At 39.4% G+C, this 25362-nt stretch overlaps 2 protein-coding genes and 1 pseudogene across 2 annotated transcripts in view; 2 read left to right on the top strand and 1 right to left on the bottom strand.

The window, feature by feature from the left end:
- Window positions 1-665: 665 nt before the first annotated feature.
- Window positions 666-4104, bottom strand: LOC139737386 (protein FAM136A-like). Its single transcript, XM_071648063.1, has 3 exons — window positions 3997-4104; window positions 2073-2204; window positions 666-945 (listed from the first exon to the last, which is right to left on the bottom strand). The coding sequence occupies exons 1-3, from the start codon at window positions 4102-4104 to the stop codon at window positions 751-753; spliced, it is 435 nt and encodes a 144-aa protein (XP_071504164.1). The 3' UTR covers window positions 666-750.
- Window positions 4105-4468: 364 nt separating this feature from the next.
- The window catches only part of LOC139737385 (ribose-5-phosphate isomerase-like), a 42939-nt gene continuing 22045 nt past the window's right edge, over window positions 4469-25362 (top strand). The window contains exons 1-5 of the mRNA XM_071648062.1: window positions 4469-4676; window positions 10613-10673; window positions 12007-12122; window positions 12445-12509; window positions 13772-13840. Of these exons, the coding sequence (XP_071504163.1) occupies window positions 4500-4676; window positions 10613-10673; window positions 12007-12122; window positions 12445-12509; window positions 13772-13840 (488 nt within the window). The 5' untranslated portion in view covers window positions 4469-4499. The remainder of the gene's footprint in view (window positions 4677-10612; window positions 10674-12006; window positions 12123-12444; window positions 12510-13771; window positions 13841-25362) is intronic.
- LOC139737376 (uncharacterized) lies at window positions 7194-8188 on the top strand (annotated as a pseudogene).

The raw sequence follows: 25362 nt of genomic DNA, 5'->3' as shown, positions 1-25362 counted from the left end.
TATATTACATTTTGAAATGTGACAACAGCTGCCATCTGATACTCTAATGAATACTGGCTTTGTAAATATGAAATTTGAAATTTTTCAAACACTACTTTCTGACTAGTAGATATATTCAACTCTGCCTTCATTGTATATTTTGATTGACAGGTCAAGTTCACACATACTTTCTCCTCACAGTGAATCTAAAATTTGAGGAGTCATTCACATGATAAACTCTTTCAAGCACATAAAAAATTTAATCTCCTAAATAGAGTTTGCATGGAATCCTTACAGTGACAGAACGCAGTAATCCTGAAACCCTTTACATTCAATACATTGTACACCAATGTAATCCAATATCATACCAAGAGCTGGACTCCAACTCAGTCATAATCATACTTATTCATCCTCCATCTAGCCATAGTCGCACATTGGCAAATTCTCTTCCCAAACAATCTGTAGAAAGCTGGCTGGCTATATATCTAGTCTTCTTTCAAAACTAGCATGTAAGAATATGCTATTTCACAGAGGAAGAATTCACACTTAATTTTTGTTTTTTAAATATAAAACAAATCATCTTAAAAATCAAAACCACCTCACCAGGGCATCACTCTAGCAAGGACTGACTTTCACACAACGGCAAATATTATGTAACTTCTCCATTATCTTGGGGGCCATTGTGTACTAGCAAATTTGGCTGTTGGCTGATTTCTATGTCTATATACCTGACACCGTTTGCACACACTTCAAAAAAATCGTTTGGGGCCTTCATAAAAATTTATTGACATGATCCGTCAGTCTCTTGCTGAGGGTAGGAAACATCGCTACATGTTTGTCACCACATTTGATGAGACAGCCCTCTAGATCCCGTCTCACTCGCTGCTCCTCCGAGTCGGACATCTTGTCTCGGATCCTGTCCTTGGCGTCGTCCTGGCACTGCATGGTGCAGCGCTGGAGACGATCCTACAAACCAGTCAATTAAACAGAACTTGCAAATGTCATGGCCAAAAGCATATTTCACTCAATATACATTTGAAATCTGCACATGTTTCTCTTCCTTGAGATTCTCAGGATTAGATATTTGACACAAAAGCAACTATTCTAGCCGCCACACACAACAAAATGCAAGCTTACAAGCTGGTAATTTGACATGATTGTTCTTGAATTAGGGTGTGAATTTGCTCTGAGTACATAACAGCAGATTCTTTACATGCACCTACAGGTGTATTTACAAAAATTTAGTTTGGATTTATTTTCTAAAATAAAAGAAACAGAGCAGCTGATTTTCTTTTTTTTAAATAGCAAAGTTAGACAAATATTAAAAAAGTCATCTCGGCTTGTGTTTGTTAGTCATAGGAACCCAAAATGTTGTCTTATTCTCATGAATTTGTGATTTTACTTGAGTGTTTTTCAATATGAGACACATTAAGTTTATCCGAATATGTCCACTTTGCTTGGATTTAATGCATACCAGTATTCATGTCATCTTCATCATTTATCTTTAGTAGAGTCAGTAGGAAAATATATCCTTTGAGCACATGTTCAACCACTGACATTACATTACAATAAAATCACCACAGGCAAACAAGCAGGTAAGAAGAGAATCTTGAAACCAAGTTGAAAAGTTCCTAGGGGCACATTCCCTATGTTCTTTGACACTGAAAGGGTCTTGTCTTAATTTTCTTCTTTTGACAAATTTTGTAAAAAAAATTCACTGATCAGGGATAATTTTGCTCTACTGTGAAACATCAATTTCTTTATGACAGTCTTTCTCCCTGAAGGAAAGAACCAAAGGGGAAAATGGATACATTGTATTTGGCTTTATAAATCATATACACAAATACCATCAACTCAGTGCATGTCCCAATTTTCATTCATAGCCTTGCATGTGTTATATGGTACAGGTAGTCTTCTGTACACGCAGAAGTCGAATACACTAAGTCGATGCATTTTCCTGTGTCTCGTCAAGATCAACTTATGCATAGTTGACCGTATTTCCTCTACTTTTAACAGTGTTTACGCTATTGGAATACCTGGATGGGGAACTTTTTTCATCTACCTGCATTTACCATCACTACATCATTTCTTACCAAAAATTCAGTGAGTTCTTTCTGCACATACTCCTCAGTCTGCTGGGCAGGTACCTGACACCTCTGGATGCAGCTCTGTCGGTCACCTGACGCTTGGTCACAGCACCTGGCACTGCACAAATACATCTCCTTCTGCAAAACGAATCAGCAAAACTTACAACTTGTGACACAGGCCAGAAACAAACTGAAGGATCGCATTAATCACGTAAGACGAAAAGATTTAAATTAAAGTGTCACTTAGATAGGGCAGGCGGAATATACGAAAGGGCTCCCTGAAGTTATTTTTATCATTTTTGTGTCAACAAACTTCCTCGCAACTTTGGACACTATCTTGTTAGTTGTTGGCAGTCTGCTTCATCCCTCTGAATATTGATGGTAATATATGCATGTCAACATAACTCTGGAGTCTGGTGCAACATTGGTACTTGACCGAAAGATCGGTCTGTATCTATCCGTCGGGGAATGTTCCGCGGAGACTGCATCTGGCTTCTCGGATCCCCTCCGTATACAGACCGAAGTCAATGATTGCGGCTCCTGTGTGGAGCAGTCGCGCACAGATCAAACGTTACGATAATCCAAATTTCAGACAGCTTTTTTACATTCAAACAAGTTTGACATGACATGACATATTATGCAGCAATATTTGGGATAAATTTTTCAATTGTGCAATCGAAATACTCACATAAACTCGGTTATTACGCAGAAATTTTATCGATATCGCAACATCGCCGTTCGCAAGCTGTAAGTCGCCATTTTGAATCTGTAAGCCAATCACATGCGAGGTACGTGTTTTAGTAAAACAAACACGTAGAAACTACCTCGCATGTGATTGGCTAATAGATTCATAGTGTATGTTTCTGCAGTTTGAACGTGACAACGCGACAGGCTGTGTTTTACGTTGAAAATTCTACTAAAATGTTGGATTATTCATTAATCTGGTGAGTGTAATGTATTCTTAAAAAGCTAATTTCACTATACAAGCTTAAATTTGCCGACCTAGGGCCGTGAATTAGACGCAATCGAGAAGGGTGAGGTACCTCACCCAATTTTCCATAGAGACAGTGGTTAAGAACATCCACACAGCAATGGGTACTGCAACCTTCTGTCGTGTCTGTCTACGGAAGACAGCGTTAATGGTAAAATATAAAAAGAGTCCTCCGGACAGACGGATCTTTCTGTCTACATTGGTACAAGCTTACACAAAGGCTACTGTCATACAACATGTTTTACATTTGGTCTGTGAAATTAGGATTTATAGCAAGATTTGAACATAGTAATCATGATGATAAAGCAGAAAATTAGCCTATTTTGCATTTGTTGATGACTTTTCATTTTAAATAAAACTTACAAATAGAAAATTAGGCATATCTGCTGTCATGGATTCATTCCTGCATTCCAACATTTGAAGCACAATATCACAATATACTATATAGCCTAGCCCTAGGCCTACAGTGTATCATTTTATCAATTATTCAGGTCTCAATTAAGGCATTTAAACTTTACAGCAGAAAACGCACATCAGAATATTCAGATTAGATCTACAGTTTAGGCCTACGCCTCATCTCAGCTCATTTGGCTTGCAACCACATCCATTTTCCCCACCTGAACATTGTCATTGACATCACCGTGATCACAATTTAAATTTAAATTAATTACACTTTTTATTAACACAACAGGCGTTAAACGTTAAAGCAAACAAGAAAAAAGTAAATATAATGAAGACATGTACACTCATTAGTGAAATCAATCATCTAGTTTATTAAATGCAAGTTTTGGTAATATTAACTTAAAAGTAGCGGACGATTAGAATCTAGATTACATTACATGCGTATAGTAGCTGCACCACACAGGAGTTAACGTATGGGACTATTGTGCTGATACTCCACTACTCTCCAGCCAGTAATAGCCAATCAATCGTGATTACCTGCAGTTTTCGAAGCACAGTATTATCTAAATCCGCCAGCAGTGCTTTCATACCAGAATCTACCCGATTTTGGCAGCTCTGAAGAGCTGCAGACACGGAATCTGTCATTATAAGTGTACAATTCCAGTTGGCTCTTCTAGATTCCCAAGAAGCAAGTTGAAGTTTACACAACTAGACTAGCTAGCTCCAGCTCGAACGTACAGCATGCATTTCGCAGCGCAGAGCTAGGTAGAGAGAAGCATGATGCAAGCACGTATGGTGTACACTTCACTCGCAGTTTCCCCGGCGGCGCACATGGGCAGTTTGCTTAAGTTAGTGACAAAATATCAAATTGGCAGAAGACCGGTGGAGACCGAACATCTTCGTCCGCTGACGATGAGCCCAACAATCTCGATAGCGGAAGAGGCAAAAATTTTATTTCTCTCTCTTACCCGGACTCAGCCTTCCCGCGTTGTGCCACTTCCGCGTTAATTGTTTAAATCCACTGGAATTCGGTCAAAATAATGTTGGCGAACCCTGCAAAGAATTGTATTAGGAATGCTTGCTTGGCTGCAGCAGCGGAAAACCTGTGCCGAACAATGGCATCTACGAACGGAGTTGGCCAGCACGAAAACAAGATGAGCCTTGTCGACCAAGCAAAGAAAGCCGCGGCATGCGCGGCCGTAGACAACCATGTGAAGGTAATTTGATGAGAGAAGAGATACGAGTAGTCAGTAGTACGTAGATATTACTCATACTATATCTCAGACTATGAATCGTAACTTGGAATTATTTGATATGATTACAATACAAAACTGTAACGTTATATTGTAAGAACAAACAAGTAGTACTGTGCATTGTGGCTCTGCACAGTGATTGAACGTGGCGGAAATCTTAGAACTATTCAAAAGACCATTGATGTTTAAAGGGGAAATGAACCATGGTGTTACATTGATGACATCACAGATGATGTTGATGATTTAAAAAAAAAGGGGGGGGGGGGATGCAGATGATTACATTTTAAAGAGCTAACTTATTGCGTGCAACAGCTGGAGCCAACCCCGATTTATCTTTTTCTTTTTTTCTTTTTTGTCCATAAACACCTCGTCCTTGTTCAATGCCAACAATGCTGTATGCACAATTCCAATGCAGTAAAAGAAGTTTGCTGGACCAAGGCCAGCAGATTTCTTGGCCAAAAATAAAATGTCGTAAATCATTCTTGTGTTTACCTTGTCCTTGACCTTGCTTCATGAGACAATTAATGAGAGACACTTTCATTTGTATTTAGAATCTATCATGTCCTTTTTTTAAAGATTTTGATAGAAATCTTTGTTTATAATACTAAACTTAGCAAAAAAAGCTGCTGAAAACTGCTTATCCAATGAAGGCGAGCCAATGAAGTAAAATGGAGTCAAAAGGGGCCTGAGCTTTCGATCCTAGCAGAATCTTCGTCAGAGGCAAAATGACAAACAGGCAGGGAAAGCAATCACATATAAGGACTTCACACAACAAGAACAGACAGGGACAGGCTGGGTACACAAAACAAAGAAAACAAAGGAGAGGGTGGGAAGTCATGGGCAAGGAGCCCAACAGGTAAAGGGAGGGGATTAGAGCGAGCAGGAGGGTGGACAGACAAAAGGCAGAGGAGAGCGGACAGACAAAAGGCGGAGGAGGGTCAGTAATGATCATGAGGATCAAGGAGGCAACCATTGAAGGAAAGGATGAATAGGGAGGCAACATCAAAGAAGATAAGGAACACCAGAAGGATATGGAAAGGGAAAGAGTGACTCCATTTTACTTCATTGGCTCGCCTTCATTGGATAAGCAGTTTTCAGCAGCTTTTTTTGCTACATTTAGTTCCTTTTCTGCTCTTGCATCACGCCCACGTGATCCTCCTTATCCTCTTTGTCTCCTCTGTTCTGTTTTAATTGTTTTATTGCTTTGTTCCAGTTCAGTCTCCTTCCTTGCCCTGTTTCCCTCCCACTTCTCGACTTGTAGTATCTTTGTTTCCACAGTGTTATATTTGTTTGTTTGTATCGTATTTGTTACTTTCTTTTCAGGTGTTTGTCTCCGTTCCTGGTACTTTTCTCTTCAGTTCCGTCCGTGCCTTTATCTCTGAGCTTGTCTCATTTCCCTTTATCATTTCTCTTCACTCACTTTTCTGCTTAGCACAGGTTGGCCTAGCTGTACATTGACCGACTGTACTTACCCTTTTCCCTTTGATTTATCCGCCTTACAGGTCAATCTTGCTCCCCTTTTTGAATTTCCCTCAATTCTGACAGGCTATGTATTTCTCCTTCCCTTGTTTGGCTATCATTGTTCTTCTCTGTCCCATGCTTACCATGGCTAACCATCTATCTCTTTTTCATCAACTGAGGAAAACCAAGCTCAAGGCCCTCAGATTCTCATTTCACCAGGATAATTACAGATTCTACTCCCTCAACCGCATGATACCCACAGGTCTCCAACTCCACTGCACTCCAGCTCTTGGAACACTCTCGCCTGAACTACGGAAACGCTGGAACCAGACTCTACATGGAGCTTCCATCCGTTTGATTAACATTCTCTCCGAACAGTGTGCTGCCTCTCTCACTTCCTTTTCAGCTGACATCGACAGACTGGAGACTGAACTTCGCTCTTGCTGCACCGACACCCAGTGGCTCAAATACAATGATGAAATTGAATCTTGTCTCTCAAAACATATGTCTGACCTCACTGCTCGCAGGAACAAGAAAATAGGCAACTTCACGAAGAAACGTCAAAGGTCCAACAGATTCAGGCGACACACCACATCCACTGATGCATCCTCCACTTCTGTCGTTAACCTTTCTTCTTCTCCCCTATCTCAAGCAGAAACGTCTCTTCTCTCAAAAGGTCTCAAGTTTTGCCCCACTCCACCCAAGGTCGATCAGATAGCACTCAGCCAAGACCTCTCTACTTTCTACCGCAGGTTACGCCTCAAAGAGTTTTTTCTCGATGAACCCCCTTCTGCTCCTGAGCCCTTTCATCCTAAAAGCTCATGGATTCCCCCCAAGAACAGAGTTCCCTCCCTGGAAACGTACATCGAAGCTGTCTCATCTCAAGTCCACTCCGCAGATACGCTCGACATTGCATCACATGACAATCTCCCAAAGGAAGAACGCCAGGCTCTCTCATCTCTCAAAAACAGGCCTGACATCATCATCAAGCCCGCAGACAAAGGATCAGCTGTTGTAGTAATGGACCGCCAGCAGTACATCGATGAAGCCATGAAACATCTCCGCAATCCTTCCCACTACACACTTCTTGACTTTGATCCCACCGATAATTTCTCCCAACAGATCCAGTCGACACTCGATGACATGAAGGAACATGAACACCTCACCAAGAAGGCTCACAAATTTCTCTCCCCCGTTAATGCCAAACCTGCCCGATTCTATCTCCTCCCCAAGATCCACAAACCTGGCAATCCCGGTCGTCCCATCCTCTCTGGAAATGGTTCCCCAACAGAGAACATCTCCCTCTTTGTTGATCACCACATTAAACCTCTTGTCTCACTCGCACCCTCCTACATTCATGACACACCAGACTTTCTCAGGAAACTCGATGACATCAAGGACCAGATACCCGAGACAGCAATCATCGGTACTTTCGACGTCTCCTCTCTCTACACCAATATTCCCCACGATGAAGGTATTCTAGCCTCCTGTGAGGCTTTGACTTGCAGCGGCCATTCCAACCCCCCCATATCTGACATCAAATCCCTCATGTCACATGTACTGACGAAAAACAACTTCACATTCATGGACAAGCACTACTTACAGGTATCTGGCACAGCTATGGGTACCAGGATGGCTCCCTCCTTCGCCTGTCTCTTCATGACCAAGCTAGAGCAGCAGATGTTAGATTCAGCCCCCTGTCGTCCATGGATCTGGTGGCGCTACATCGATGACATTTTCTTCATCTGGACCAGGGAGGAAGAAAGCCTCCATACTTTCATTGACCACATCAATTCTTTCCACAGAACCATCAAATTCACTTCTGATTTCTCCCAAGAAAAGACCAACTTCCTCGATGTCACCGTTAGGAAGGAGTCTAACCATGTCACCACCACTCTCTACACTAAACCCACAGACACCCATCAGTACCTCCACTCAGCCAGCTGCCACCCCCGCCACTGCAAAACCAGTATCCCTTACAGTCAAGCCCTCAGACTTCGCCGTATCTGCTCTGAGGATTCTGAGTTTTCTTTCCATGCCAGGAACCTGAAGAGACATCTCGCAGCCAGGGGCTATGGTACCAGGAGAATTCAACAAGCCATCAACAAAGTTCGTTCTCTCCCAAGATCTGAAGTTCTCAAACCGAAAACCAACAAGCAGGACATCACTGACAGAATACCCCTTGTGACCACCTTCCATCCCAATCTACCCTCTCTCCACAATATCCTTCGTGATAATCACCATATCCTTCACACCTCTGATCGTCTCTTACAGGCCGTCCCAGATACTCCCATCCTGGCATACCGACGCCCCCACAACCTTAAGGATCTCATCGTCCGTGCTGAAGTACCCTCCCTCACTGACAATTCTTCTCCTTTACAGCATGGCACATTCAAATGTTCAGCCAGTAGGTGCATCATTTGTAGCATACACATCCATGAGAGTGACTCTTTCACCAGCAACTCTACCAGCCTCTCTCACCACACAAAGGGAAACATCACTTGTACTACCACTAATGTTGTGTATCTCATCACTTGCAGAGTTTGTAGAATCCAGTATGTTGGGGAAACCAAGACTACACTCAAAAGACGCTTCTATGGACACAGATCTACTGTCAACACAGCCAAGCTCGACACTCCAGTGGGCCACCATTTCAATCTACCCGATCATTCCATCACTGATATGACTCTACAGGGCATTGAATCTTTAGGCACTCGTCCAGACACAGTCAGAACCAGCAGAGAGAAGCTCTGGATGAGACGACTTCACACCATCCAACCCCATGGCCTCAACATCCAGGAGGGAAATGACTAACCACCTTTATTTTTTCATTATTATTACCACCATTATTATTTTTCTCTTTTTCATTTTTTAATTTCATTTTGTTCTTTCTTTGCGCTTTTTTCATTTGCAGATCCTTTTTTCCCCAATTTATTCCTTCCTATAGCCCGAATCTTTTTTATACAGCCTTTTCCGCCTACACATACACACACTAGGTTTGTTTGTTTATACATACTTGTGCTTATTTTGCCCTGCCTGCTTATCTACATACATGTATACAATTTTCTCTCCCCTAGTTTTCACATGTGCTTTATTTTATTTCTTTTATCTATCTATCTGTATATATATATATATATATATATATATATATATTAATTATTATTATTTTTTTCATTACTGTTATTCCATTGTCACTTTTGCCATTACTATATGTGTATATACTTTGATATGTTTGATTACTTCCTTTTGTTGCCTCCTCCTGGTACACCTTTAGGGCTCCCTGTTTGTTCAGCCCCCCCCCCCCCCCCCTTCCCTTGCTGTTGCTTTTTTCACTCTTTCCCTTTCCATATCCTTCTGGTGTTCCTTATCTTCTTTGATGTTGCCTCCCTATTCATCCTTTCCTTCAATGGTTGCCTCCTTGATCCTCATGATCATTACTGACCCTCCTCCGCCTTTTGTCTGTCCGCTCTCCTCTGCCTTTTGTCTGTCCACCCTCCTGCTGGCTCTAATCCCCTCCCTTTACCTGTTGGGCTCCTTGCCCATGACTTCCCACCCTCTCCTTTGTTTTCTTTGTTTTGTGTACCCAGCCTGTCCCTGTCTGTTCTTGTTGTGTGAAGTCCTTATATGTGATTGCTTTCCCTTAATACTAAACTTGTAACATGTTAAACATTGCCAGCAAGGCAGATCCAGGAATTCCGTAATGAGGCACCTTTACGAAATTAAAGGTGGGGGGGGGGGGGGGGGGGGGGGGTGCACACGCCGACCATTTTGTCTTTTTATTTCTGTTGCTTTACCAAAAACAAATATTTTGGGGTTTTTTTACCAAAGAAAAAAACACTGTTGAATTTACAATTTGCAATTCCAAGGATTGCAGGCCTAGCTACTTTAGTACAAGGTGCTGTACAAGAAAACTTACTGTCACATTATAGGCCTAATGATGCTAAGTAACTTTCTTTGAATACTAGGCTGTTGCAATTTTTGTTGGTTTTTTTTTGTTTTTTTAATATTCACTTTCTCTGATCTCATATGCATTCATCAGTTCATGCACTCTGGGAGGTTGTCTAGGGTACAGAATTTAATTTAGCATTACATGTAGGCCTATATTGTCAAATCTCAGACATTAAAAAAGGAAAATCAAAACGTATTTTTCCTGTTTAAGAACAAAAAATGAAGGCTTTTTGTCTTTTTATCAGTGAGATTTCGATAGACTCCCACAAGCAATTAACCCAAGATGAATACCTTGTACTGTTTTGAACACCTACGACCTACTGTAGATGTCAGAAGTAACTAGCAATTGTTTGTCTATGTCTTTGTTTGTTTTGTGTGTTTGATGTGGGATTAAATGTTGTCATGAGTCATGATGAATCAGAATTGCAGCACAAGTTTAGGGAAACTGATATCATATATTGTGATTGACATGTTGTGTCTCATTTCTGCAGGATAATTGCAGACTTGGTGTCGGAAGTGGCTCCACAATTGTGTTTGCTGTCCAAAGATTAGGTATGCGAGTATGGGAACAGGGTCCTTTTCATTTGAGTGAATTCTGGATATTTGCAACTTATTCCTTTGGCTGTGAGGAATGATTCAAATCATTCAATGTGGACTTTTAAAATCTGTTTTGTACAGTAAATGTCCATGCTTATATTACAGAGGAAAAAAAAACACAAGATTATTGGAGATGAAAATTGCAGGAAGTTTCATTATTTATCTGGTGCTCAAGAACCCCATATGAATTTTTCAAACCTTTGAAAATATGATATGTCTTAACGACTACTAATTTCTTTTTTTGATGAGAGGAAAGAGGCATGGCATTAACCTGAGGAAGGGTTCAGAGAAGTACCATGTGGTATAGAAAGTAATGTCTGTTGCAGTTTGAATGTTAGATGGTCATCTAACATTTCATTCTCTTGGTAAAGGGAATTCTTAGTTGTATGATTGTTTGTATCCAAGGAGACAAGATATTACTGTAAAAATGGAAATTTTCGCGGTCTTGAAATTTTTTGCGCATTTTGCGCAACCAGAAACCCACGCGAAAATGAAAGCATCCAAATATTTTTGCTTGCCATATGTTCCAGTAGTTGATGTCTTGATTCTGCAGAAATTAAAAACATGCGAAACTCATCTTGCCCGGCCGAGCGTGGAAAATTGGTCGTGTGAAAATACTCTTTTACAGTACCGGTATCCCATTTACCCTTTATTACTTGCTAAACATTAGACAAGCAAATAACTAAATGTGTTGTAGGTACACAGACCAACTCAAGCTTTCCATGACATTTCAGTGTAACACACATTACTTACACAAGGAATGTAAAAAGGAATTACAGTTTCTGGAGTAAATACTTGAAGTATCCAAGCACAGCCTACTATGTATGTGTTAAATGTACTTGGTCCACTACCCATATGTTATTTCATGTGGCACAGTGAAAGCCTGCATCATTTCAGCTTTTGAGTAAAATTCGGGTTTTATTTTAGAAATATTCAAATCTTCAGCACAATCTTGTAAGTGCAAAGATCGCTTTGCTGTGTGGCATAGAAGGAAATTTGTTTTAGAGGAGTGTTTTCCCAGAAAAATAAAACAGTTTGTTAGTACTCCATCATAAGCTATGATTGTCTCTCACACATTGTATTTTTAAATCTTTTACGAAAAAAGAAATTAAGTTTAAGAAGTGTTTGATTTTTCTTTTTCAATAAAATTACTAAGTAGTCAAGGAATGTAAAGCAAGCCAAGGAAGACTGGAGCTAAAGACGTGTACTGATATATGAAATGTGGTATCTTCAAACTTGATGCAAACATATTTATGTTTTTCCTTTGCGTTGATGACTCCATCCGAAGCTGAGAGAGTCAAGACAGAGAAGCTGAATGTAACCTGCATACCAACATCATTCCAAGCCAAACAACTCATCGTCGAAAATGGTCTGACCCTCAGCGACCTCGAACGAACTCCCGAAGTGAGTGGTACTGCATGTAGTTGGAAAACTGTTGCATATATATATATAAAAGATGCTATCTTATATGGATGCAAAAATGTAAAACCAGAAACATTCACAGTATGAAACTTTCATGAATTGTATCTGACAGCATTTTTCGCGCTATGAAACTTGTGAAGTGCCAACTATGAAAAAATTAGGTTTAGGCCCCCTTCATGTTCTGGCTAGACTCCGACATTCTGTTAGCATTTTTAACATTTGACCACAGTGAATGAACTCTTAGAAAAAAAAAGTATGTTACCAGATTCTAAGTATCTGACCTTTGACCTTTGACCTCTTGCAGCTGGATGTGGCTATCGATGGAGCCGATGAGGTGGACAGCTGTTTGACTCTGATCAAAGGGGGCGGGTGAGTGCAGATTTCTCGGAGATGGAAAATGTTTTCAGAATATGTTACCACTCATGGAGTATTTTCAGGTTAAGTTGGGATGATTGTAGTATACAGTGCAGATCAGTATGATGAAGTAAAAGAATCATGAAAATTTCTGCATCCCTAGTCTTTTTGTAGAGATATTACCAGTAGATGATTTGATGATGTGGATGTATAATTGCAGAATTTGTTTGAGAAGAAAAGTAATGTGAAGTATTTTTTGACATTGATGTGTTGTTAAAATGTTCAAGCTTGTGTCACCTACAATGCAGTAAGAAATGAAATTAGCATTTTATAAACTTATTTAGAAACTCCCATGAGGTTATGTGCAGTGCTGAAAGAGGAAGAAGAAGAGAAATGAAAAAAAAAAGACAAAGAAAAAGAAGAAGATATGAAAAGCAAGCGAGTAGAATTCTTTTTAGCTAATCTCAAGGATTAGGAAGAAGGTATCTGCCTCCAAACTGACAGTATTCTGTGAAATCAACTTAAAGTATAAAGATTATACTTGTATGAAATGGAATAGTGTTGCCTTGAAATGATGTGTAGTGTTGATGTTATCAGCTGTTCACAAAATGTGTACAGTGAAATCATTGATGTTGATTTTAAGGAAATTTCTGACAAAAATCAATGGCCTAACCTGTAAAAATGGTGTCAATTGATTGAAGTGGTGAAGCCGTCAGAGGTCAGAGTTCACATTTCAGTGTGTACATGCTTCATTACCGCTACGAGTAGAATCAGTTGCACCTTACTGTGGAAGTTATGACGGAGTCAACAAAGTAATGAGCGTACAGGATTTTGATGTTGCCATGGTAATTGAGTCAACGTTAACCATTGATTATAATCATAGAGTGCTGCTGTCATTTTCATGATTTAAATTCTTATATTTGTTTGTTTGTTTGTTTGTTTTTATAGGGGGCATGTGAGGTGTACAACATCAATCATTGATATTTACCAAGAACTCAGAATCTCCCCCATCTTTGTGTGACCTGTTTAACCCATTGAGGACGGGCTGATTTTGCTACAACACCCATTTCCCATACAGATGCTTGCCCAAGTATACTTGGGACTCGTGTTGAAAATAGAACATGCTGTATTTCTCTTCCTCAGTCTGCCATCAGTCTACAAGTGGCACTCCATAGTCTGTAACCATGGTGATAGTCCAGGGTGTAATGACCCAACAGTGGGGATGCAGTGGTGTGTTTGTAATTCACTTTTCTCTTCTCACTACTTCTCTCCCACAGTGGATGCCTCACTCAGGAGAAGATCGTAGCAGCCAATGCCAGCACGTTCATTGTCATCGCCGATTACAGGTAACGCTATTTATACAGTGTGTTCCCATTACAACGAATACGCTTACCGGTACAGTGGACTCCCATTATAAAGAAGTCCTCAGGACCGCCAGTTTCCTTTCGTTATATCAAAATTTTGTTATATGCGAACAAATAAACAATTAAAAAAAAACCATAGAGCCGATAATGTTGCGGCCTGAATTTTTGTTTTGTTGTAACTGGAATTTTGTTATAACCATGCTCGTTATAACAGAAGTGCACTGTATAATCTCCTTATAATGAAGTAAAAATTCAGGACCCAAGATCATTACGTATATACTGTGAACTCCCATTAAATAATGAACATGGTTTGAACAAGATTCTTGTTACAATCATAAGTAAAAATTCAGGTCCAAAAGTTATCATCTATATATCTTTATACAGTTTACCATTTGGATATAATGAGATTTCAATATAATAATGAAATCAAACTGCTAGTCCTGTGGACATGTTAATATGGGAATTGCCTATATTTCATTTGATCAGTTATAACAAAATATCGGTGTAACGAAAGAAAAGTGCCTGTCGTGAGGACTTCATTAAATGGAGAATTGCCTGTACCTTCCAACTAGTAAAACAAATGCGATGTGGATTTACTGCCAGATAAGGGCGCTGTTTTGGCCATCTCTTATTAAAGTCAGTTGCCACGTAGACGGGATAGGGATGAGGATACAACAGTTTGTGGTTTATACCTGAATGATGCCATAATCTCAATGCATTTACTTCACATTGTTTGTATATAGTTGGTAAAAATTGCAGATACATAATCTGCTTGAGGTCTGAATTTTTAATCCAGCTTTTTCATGCTACGACTCATCTATCGGAGGTCTATCTCTTTGATGAAGACCAAGAATGAACAGTACACTAAATTGAAAATAATCGTACAGACACAGGCACGAAAAAAAGGGGGAAAATGACTCCTCTTCAGGGCATCACTGGATAGATCCATCATATTTCCAAGAATTAAAGGACAAGTTCACCTTCATAGACATGTGGGTTGAGTGAATGCAGCAATATTAGTAGAGCACATTATTGAGAGTTTGAGGAAAATCGGACAATCCGTTCAAAAGTTATGAATTTTTGAAGTTTCTGCTCACTCAAGGCTGGATGAGGAGACTACTATAGCTTGTGATGTCACATGAATACAACGATATAAAGAAAGAATAAAGAAAATTCAACATATTCTCACTTTTCTCGCATAGCAAAAGAACACTTGACTTCTCTCTTTCAGAAGGCAGGGGGAATAATGTTACCCGTAACATATGTCAGTAACAAGTCGAAGAAATGTGCACTTAATTCAAAAAGTAAAGTTTTGTGAAATTCTCTTTTTATTTTCTTGATATGGTTGTACGCATATGACATCATACACTATAGTAGTCTTCTCATCCAGCAGTGACTACGCAGATACTTTAAAAATTCATAACTTTTGAACGGATAGTCGGATTTTCCTCAAACTTTCACTGATGTGTTCTACTAATATTGCTGCATTCACCCAATCCACATGTATATGAAGGTGGACTTGTCCTTTAATGGCAAGCCTCTGCTGCAACTGTACATGAATGCCTGCTTCTTGGACACATGTACAAAGCTGTGACATTTAGAAAACATACCGTGTACGTGAATTCAAGAGCTGTGCTCATAGAGGTACACATATCCATGTTGACACAAGTGTGGACGGCTGTTTGTATTGACTGTGTGTGTATGGGAAACACCGACTGTAGCTACAATCCATACCCGAAAACGCTGTGTACTGAGAATGCTACATTGATTTGTGCAGGGACCCATATGCTTTCATGTTCTCAGTGGTTTATCTGCACCGAAGATATCATCATGACATAGGAGGTATACATATACATCGCCTGTAGAGGGCAAACTCTACAATATGTCTGTGATTACAGTGGATTGAAGTGCCCTACTTAGTAAAGGGCCGTTCACATTGGAGCGGTTTTGCGGCAGCGGCAGCGGCGGCGGTTTGCCGCTAAACTTTGCCGCAGCGGCACGCTGTGCACACTGGAGCGGTTTGCCGCGCGTAATATGCAAATTAGATTGTTGCCCTTGGGCACCTGTAGTTTACTAGTAATCAATTACATAATTATCATGCACATGTTTACCGTGAATACATTCCCCATGGATCTGAGAATTTACAAAATCACTTTTCCAAAACGAAACAAATAATCAAGGAAATCAAGGATGCGTAACATGCAAGAAGACCATTAGACAATCAGTACTGGAATCTCAGCTTTTCAACTTTTTGCTTATTAAAAAAGAACAACACTTTCAACACAGACTGTTCAATGAAACTGCAAAATATTCCTTGTGTTACTGATATTGGTATGCACGCAGAAATTATTGCATCGGACCGCTACCATATATACTGAGAAGGCAGTACATAAAATATGTACATCCAACACCTCAATATCTCAAATATGATCTGCGAATTTCACACTTTCCTTGTTTTAGTTTGTTTATTGTTGTTGTTGTTGTTTTACAAAATTAGTCAGCATCCAAAGTAGTGGTATCTTATCTTATTTCGTTTTAATGAGAAAATGACTAGTATTTTTTTTTTTTTTTTTTTTGGTGTCGGCAAAGTAGTCAACTGTATGAAAGATGAGCTCTTAAAAAAAAAAAAAAAAAAAAAAAAACCAGCAACATACTTCTTTACAATCTTTTACAATAGAATAGTATACCGGTATTATGATATATATATATATATATATATATATACTTTTTAATCATCATAACTGTGTCATTCATTTTCATATGCATGTTTGTGTAATGATTTTGGTACTTCATATAACTCACTTTTCCTACTGCGCCTTGAGCACGTTAGTCATGTGGAATTGGCACATTAAATGTATACTGTATCATTATTATCATTATTACCGATGAACTCTATAGGGATGAAATGTTGTTTGATTTGATTTCTGTCACAGTTCATGCTCTTTCTGGAAGTGTAGTTACAAAGGTGAGGGGATGTTTTAGGTAATATGCCTACCATTCACTCTCCTACTCAAACCTACTAGATCTATGTATGTAGAGTATAATGTAATCCACAAACGGCCCATAATAAACTCACCCACATACTGTACTCCCAGCTATGGAAAAACAAGAGTAGCATTTTCACTCTCCACAACATGTGTTTTATATCATGCATGAGGAAGAAAATAATGGCAGTTTTGCATCCTCTTAGAAAAAACAAACAAACAAAAACAAAAACTACACACACACACACACATACACACGATCTCAGTTTGGATTTCAAATTCATACATCTGTATTACACCATAAAATCTACACTTTCAGAAATCTGGATAGCATTTTAACAGACAGTCGATTTCCAAGTGAACTACACAACTGTTGGGTAAAGTGATTACCAAAAGCCAACTGAGGTCGGTTTTATCTTATGCAAGTTTTGTGGAATTGCACTAAATCTTTTCTTCGATTAATTTAACCACCGAATAAAAACATTAGTTAACAGGAATTTTAACCAACTTATGTCGGAAAATGACAAACATCACTCGAAATACACATCAAACAATGTACATACACTAATACAAACCACACATGTCAAATTTAGCACTTGAGACACTAATTCAGGACAATTGTTGCAACATACAATATCATTTGATGTGATCTAATATGGCAGTCTGTTGCAGAAATAAAGTACAGTGCATACATATACTGTTTACATTTGCGAAGGGAAGTAATATAGCACATTCACATGTAAAATGAAAATTCACAAGATCTGACACTGTATGAGCAACTTTGTAATTCTGAATGGATACACATGAGTTGTCAAAACAATACAGTAATGGTAGTATGGTACTGTATTTTATGAATGATTGAAGTACATGTATGATAATTAACACCAATGTAATTTGTATCTTGGACCAATTTTCTATAAGCATATTATTCTCATCTCCTACATCTGAAAAAAAAAGAATTAATTCAGTACAAATTCCTAGCAGAAATGCATACTTTACAACATAAAACAAATCAGTCGTTTATACATTTCACCTTTCAAACCTCATAAGGACCAATATTTCTAAGTAATAAGAAACAAAAAGTACTTGTATTACATGTACATGGGTCTAGGGCAATTACCCCCTGGGCAATTACCCCAGACCCTTCCCCTGGCCCTAATCCTAATCCTAATCCTGAACCTAATCCTAACCCTAACCCAAACTCCTAACCCTTCACCTAATCCTAACCCTAATCTTTACTCTTACCTTACCACTAACCAGTATTTAGCCAGGGGGTAATTGCCCTCTGGGGCAATCGCTCGGATACACATGGGGGTAGGACAGGGAAAATATAGGAGAGAATAGGATTGAGAGACAAGAGCAGTACAGAGTTCATCAAAAGAAGTGAGCAAGAAAGAGCGGATATGTAGGGGTGGATGAGGCTTGAGATTTACAATGATATGGACATGTATTGAAGTTACAAACACAAGAAAATCAGGATAAGCAAAGGAATACAACAAAAATGGGCACCTAGGTGCTTACATGGTTCACTTAAGCTAGTCAGATAACAAAATCAAGCAGCAAACAGAATAGCAACATATTACGCATATAATGCAATGACCTGTTATGAGTTATCTGACATCAAATACTAATTTAATGCAAGGAAAGTACAAACTGAGTGTTCACGATTAGACATGTAATGAAAATAATATTTGATGCCATGTCAACATTTATAGATTTGGGTTTCAAGATAAACTTGAAGCTTTCAAAAATCTGTAGTAATATGCTTCAGGTACACTATAAAGTGCTTGCTCTACTGCTAATTATTTTACTCATTGCCATGCAGCATAATACAATATTGCATCCATACTCCAAAGTCAAATACACACATGTGACAGGTACTATGTAGGTGTATAGTGAAAAGGTAGAATTTCATCACATTTTTGAATAGTATGTTGGCTACTGGCCTACCTGGGAGCAATGCAAAGAATTCTTGTGTCGTGGGCCTGTACATGTATATGCTATCACATTTCTCCTGAGTCGAGTTCTAACTGCGAAGTGATACACAATAGCCTGCCTTGTATGATAATCATGATGAACTTGATCACTTCTTACGAACATAGATGAAATTGCTTGGGGTACATCTTCACTACTCAAGTCACACATGAAGGATGCCAGTTGAAGACTTCAAATTACCATTCACATTATAAAGACTGAAAGTAGTTTGATCCACAATATTTTGGTTAAATTTTCTATAGATTTTTTTCATTACCATGGCAACACATTAATTACATACTGCATTTACCTGTAATAGTGGCCACATATGCCAAGTTCTAGGTCAACTCCTAAAAAAGCAAGAGAGTTGTTGTAACTTGGGTTGGAACCAGGTGCAAGCATGGTTAGCAACAATAGTGTTGACAGATATTTAGGCCAGGTGAGGTCATTTAGAACTAGTTTCCATGGCGATGTCACAGTTTGGTGCTATATACATCCCTTGTCAACTTGTACACACTATGTGTGGGCGTGGTGTGTAATAATGGAATTACCAGCTTTTCACATATTCGATACTTGTCTACATTATCATAAGTAAAACTAACTCCTTGAAAAGTGAATATATGTTTCTAAGAAGCATTGAACACTAATAGTATCAATATAAATGTACCTTATCATTCATACATGGTACAGGTGTATAGTCAAAATACAACAATATCCATATGGCAAATGGCTTGTGAAATAACATGGTAACTGTTATGAGGAGACCACAATTAAAGATCAGTGCCTATTTCCCTATAACATTGTATGTACTTCTCAAGCAAATGCTGTTTTATTATGCAGACTTGATACGGGAAGGGTGGAGATGATAAATAAATGGTTGCATTATGGTTGACTCGGCAAATTTAGAAAATAAGGGATGGATGCCAAAGTTTCAAATCCTCCTTGTTTGTACAGGAGTCCCTTTTAAAATGGTCTCACCGCCATGCAATGTGGCCAGCAGTTGCTATTTACAACGAAGATCAACTTGAAGACAAGATCAGCTGCACCCACAATGCCTTGAGGACTGTGCCCTGTGCTCCACAACTGCAGATACATGTACCTGAAGAGGGTATAATTTGCTTTCTCCAATAAGAAGGATGAAGGGCTGTGACTGCGGATGTTCTTAGTCGACCACATATGAGCAGTTAAAACAGTCCTTCCTGGAAGAATGAAAAAGGCAAGCATATATGGAAACAGTGTAAACATTTTGAAGACATATCAGTGTGCACTATTTTCTTGTGCCTTTATACACATGATATTTCTAGTAATTTTGTATCATAAGTTTACTAGCAACTCCAGCAAACTAGGCGCAAGAGTGACCAAGATCAGAAGGTCATTCTTTAAAGCTGAAGATCTACTATGCACATACAGGAATGAGTCAAACATGATACAATGTATCTGGAAACAGGGGGCAAAATTGTTTCAGAAGGGAATGGGGAGGTAGTACAGGCCTGTAAGAAGCTACAGATCACAACAGAATAATTCTGGCCTTCATGGTGCTATTTGTTTGGTTTTTTTTCCCCCATGTCGAGCTTAATTACAAACCAGAACTATCTTTGCAAAGAAGTGTAACTTTGTCTAAAGTCGATTTTTTTTGGACCACCCCCCCCCCCCCATAAAAAAAAAAAAAAAATCAAATAAAAGTGACAGACAATTTTACATTCAAAGTTACATTTGACTTGCATTTTCATGTCCTCCGAAACTGATTAAATTGGTATGGGCCAATTACTAGACCTATGGTAGGCACCTATCATACACTATAATATACACTATTAAAATGATTGATTGGTCCACGCTGCATATTGTGATACCTGTCAAATGCATGGGATGTTGCCATACATTATAAAGAAAGAGAAGAATCTACATACATGTACATTTCCTTGGAATGAAGGGGCAGGGTAAAGATTAAAAGATGTGCGTTCACAGAAATTTCACTCTTAAGTTCACTCTGTAGTTCTAAGTGACATACAAAATATGAACCTGTGTTGTCATTAGAATTATCAGGTACGGTACAATACATGTACCATCACTTCCAAAATAAAGTTGTTGTTTTTTCCTCCCACAGGAGTAAGGTCAAGTTCTGAACAATGGTTATGGTATAAATGTACCTAGAATGTCAATCTTTTGAATAATGCACTTTCAGTAAATCCTGAAAGCTGAAACTCACAGCTTCCCAGTCAATGAGTGAGCTTGCATCAAAGCCTGGTCAGGGATGCAGCCTCCTTTGCATGGTCTTTCCAAATCGCTGAATAGGAGGGAAGCAGATTCAATCACTGTTTACCTGAGGGTAAATAATATTCATACAAGTGAGGTGTTTATACAAATGATGTGTTATACATGTACAATGCATTATAACGTTATTTCCTTACATGTACAGAGGGAACTTTTACTCAGCACAAAAAAAAAATGTAATATAAACAGGTCTCTTTTAAAAAGCACCTTAGCCCTTCACTCCCATAACCAACACCACATGCAGGGATTGCCTGAACTTTTGATATCTGATTTTTGCTCTTAAATTGCTCATTTAGCAGTATAGTGTACTTTAGTAAGTGCTACTAAAATGCCAAGTGCTTTATATATCAATGAAACTATTCATGAAAATATACATTTGGTATTACTACCAACATGAATTAACGCACTGAATTACCTGCAGAACACAATACAGAGAGTCATCTTTCCTACCGAGGAACACAAAGGACTGGCCAAGCCTCCCAGAAGAAGTAGCGGCTGCTTCAACCCTTGATACAATATGTCAAGGGTCAGCAATTAACCAACCACTGCATCACTGGCATCTAAATTGTATGAATGAGGGTACCACCTATCGGCACCCTATGAATTTGCAGCTCGTTTATTCCAAAAGTAACAAATTCGCCTAAGTTTTTCCTCAAATAAGCTGTAAATACTGCAGTTTAAAATCTCGTGACCGTTCTGTTGATTCTGAATCTCCGTTGTAAAATCACTCAATTTTAGTGCGTGCGATGCATTTTCTTTGCGTGGCTGAGAAAGGGTACCTCACGATCTGCACCCCTTCCCTCCATAGGTACCGGTAATATATGTGAATTTCATAGTCATGCGTTGTTACTGAGTGGATGTGTAATTGAAACGTGTTTAGTTTGTTTTGTTGGCTTGATTTTTGTTTCTTTGTTACTGTTTTCATAGCTATAAAATGGCACTTAATCCCACGCGTACCTTTTTGTTCTATACGCAAACAGCCATGATACGCAGGGTGTCAATGTACCCTGCCGATAGCTGGTACCCTTACCATACATTGAAAAAACTGTCCCAAGTCTATTGATTGTGGGAAATGTTGGCATCTTTGGAAAGGCAAGACAAGATAATGCACATGCTTACCAGCTACAGTACAGTTACAGTTAAAGTGATTTTAAAACATTACCCTTAACTTGGTCACACTCAGCCTGAGAAGATTTGATTCACTTTCTAACAAGACAAATCAGTCCTACTTCACTGCCTGTCTGATGATGCGAGACTGAACGCGAGTAAATTCAAGTAGATCGTCTTTGTCATGCCAATGCCAACGGACAAAGTTGTGGTTATGTGTAGAATAGTCTATATGCATTTATACCAGTGGGGTGGCAGTACAAAAACACCTACGTAGTACCGGTACGTGACCTAGATCTAGGCCTGTATAGAGGCAGAGTCAATACCCAGAACATACCTGTACAGTACCTTTTTTTTGGGCCAAACGCATGTTAGGTCTAGAAACTTTAGACTAGAGTCTAGAACTATGTCTGAACGTTAACAGTACTATCAGAGTATCAGGCCTAGAGGCTAGGTGATTCTGTTGTTTTTATTTGAATTTATTTGCCATTTATCATTGATCATTTTTTCCCTGTATTAATTTATGCCAAATTTTTACTTATGAATTAGAATCTTTAATTCCAATATTTTTCCCAGGCAGGGCCTACATTATTTTAATTTCATTACAAATAATTCAAAAATACTCTCTCTATGATATCAAATATATCTAACGTTAGAGTGTCTAGTCTACTAAGATTAAAGAAGCATATTATTTTTTAAAAAAAAGTTAAATAGGTTGTATACGCCTAACTGCGACCAGCCCCAACACGCAGTGTGTAACTGTGTATACGGAGCGTCCCGGGGTTAGTATACGCCTAGAGTTTCTACGTAACCTTTTCTTTATTTTTAATGAGGATGTTAAGCCCTACCGCCTGCCTATACCGCCTGTACCGGTATACAATCGACCATATTGTGGTCCATTTATCATATGAGAAGCCCTTCCCATCTATGGACCCCATACATTACTGGTCATTAGTAGGTGTTGGACTAGTCGGACAGTAGGACGTAGGAGTGCTCCTACTGGACCTAGTAGTTCTAGATCTACTCTAGACTTCAAGGCTTCAGTTCCACGTTGACAGAATACTATATCAGACATAGATAGGCGTATATGGGACTGTGATATTGATAGACTGCTTTCTTTCGCTGACGAGTCTGCGTCTATGGCAAAATACGTGGAAAGTTACAATCTGCAATGTAGCCTCTGCAAGAGAGTGACCGCTGTAAAGGGTCGAAACAAATGGCAAAACCTTGAGAAAACCATACGAGCAACTTACCATTTAGCCCGATTTCATCACCAATGGTCTCCAATTCGATATTTTCCTCGGGAGTGTTTTTGTGAACATAATTGAATTTATTGTACAAAGTTGTCTTTTCTGGACGTCTTCGTTCCGCTCTTCGATCGACGTGTTGTACCTTCGCGAGACTCTTTTTTCAAGCTAAAGTTGCCGACCCCACCCACATAATAACGTCACGAACTACACTCTATTATGATTGGTCAACAGCAACCTCGCCGCAGCGGCAGACTAGAAAAATCGCTCAGCGGAGCGATTCGAGAAAACTGCTTGCGGTTGCCGCTCTGAAAAGTCACCGCTACCGCTCCAGTGTGAACGGTTGTACATGAACAACACGCGAGGGATTTTTGAGGCACGCCGCTGCCGCTGCCGCTGCCGCAAAACCGCTCCAGTGTGAACGGCCCTTCATAGTGGACTTCACTTTTGTGTTTGTGTACATGTGTTTTGGGGGATTATTATGTGAGGCGTGATAAAAAGCTCGACACACGTGTGAGTGTGATGGCGTATTTACGAGGAGTGTGATGGCGTATTTACGAGGAGCATGGTGACTGTCCAGTTTTTTGCCAGGGTGTGCCATAAGGAATCATGTCTGGTTCGTATGAAAAAAGTCAGTAATTTGGTACAAAATCACCCAAAATGTTATTATGTCAAAATCAAGAACAATAAAATCACCAGTTGAAGATCAATTTTGTAACAAAATTATCAAAGGGGAAGTGATATTGATACAGAACCAGACATGGTTCCTTTTGGCACACCAAAGCAAAAAACGATTATTGCCATTACTGTGCTGGGTGTGAACGGACCTTACGAAAGACATATACAAGTCTAGGAATACTCTCAGTTGAGAAGAGACTGTGGTGATAGAGGTATGCTGATTACAAGCAAGGAGTGCATGTTTATGTGTGACATCAGAGTCATGTGACCCAATGACCATGAATACCTATGCACATACCGTAACATCAATTGAATGGAAGCATCAACTACATTTTTGTATATAGAAATTTCTGTGGTGTGGATATAAGCACGAAATTATAAGCATGCGAAAATGTTTGCTTCTTATGTGTAATGGTAGTTCATATATTAATTCCATGCAATCAAAAACACGCAAAATTCACTTTAGTGGGCCGTGCACGAAAAAATCCATGAGCAAAAATATCCACTTTGACAGTATTCCAAGGTTTTAATGAGGAATAACTCACTTGCGTTTGTGGTAAATGGAAATATGCGGTATGTTATTGTTGCGTCAATGCGTTGAGGCGCGTTGTGTCCATGCCAATGGCGCAGTGTGCGTGTGGTTGGCATGGGCACAACGCAACTTTTATTTTTCATGTGAATATAATGACGCAGATTTGATTGATTCTTGATTCTTCACTTTGACCTTTCACTTGAGAGAGAATGGACATACAAATGTATTCTCTACGAGCTCTGCTATGTTGAATAGTTAATAGGCCTGTATCTGTTATTCACTCTGCATGCGACATGTAGCTGAGGATAGTGCGGAGTTTAGACTGTCTGTTTGATTTGCTCAATAAATCATTGCAATTTCAACTCATGGAGACTGGCATCGTCAGCGTCATCATTAACCCGGTTTACAACAAATGGTGTCAGGAGTGGGATGATGACAGCCTGACGGAGTGATCCACTTCATCCAGTTGAAGAACCCTGATCGACGAATAACAGCCTCGAGTATGACGGAATAATGGTCCACGTTTCGCTCCGAGGAGACCTGCTGTTTTGACTACACTTTGGTAGCGGACAGGAGTATGGAGGAGCGCTGGGTAATCTTGATCTTGATCTTGATGGTGTACGTTGATCAGCCCTGGTAGAGCAGCACTACTCTGTGAGGCAGCTTCAAGATGATCAGGCTCGTCGATGGCGGGCTGGAGACTGGAGCTGA

This window comes from Diadema antillarum, unplaced genomic scaffold (assembly GCF_040938485.1).
Source record: "Diadema antillarum isolate AM-2024a unplaced genomic scaffold, OU_Dant_1.0 seq00000691_RagTag, whole genome shotgun sequence".
NCBI classification, from domain to species: Eukaryota; Metazoa; Echinodermata; class Echinoidea; order Diadematoida; family Diadematidae; genus Diadema; species Diadema antillarum.
This window is presented reverse-complemented; position numbering and strand designations above follow the sequence as displayed.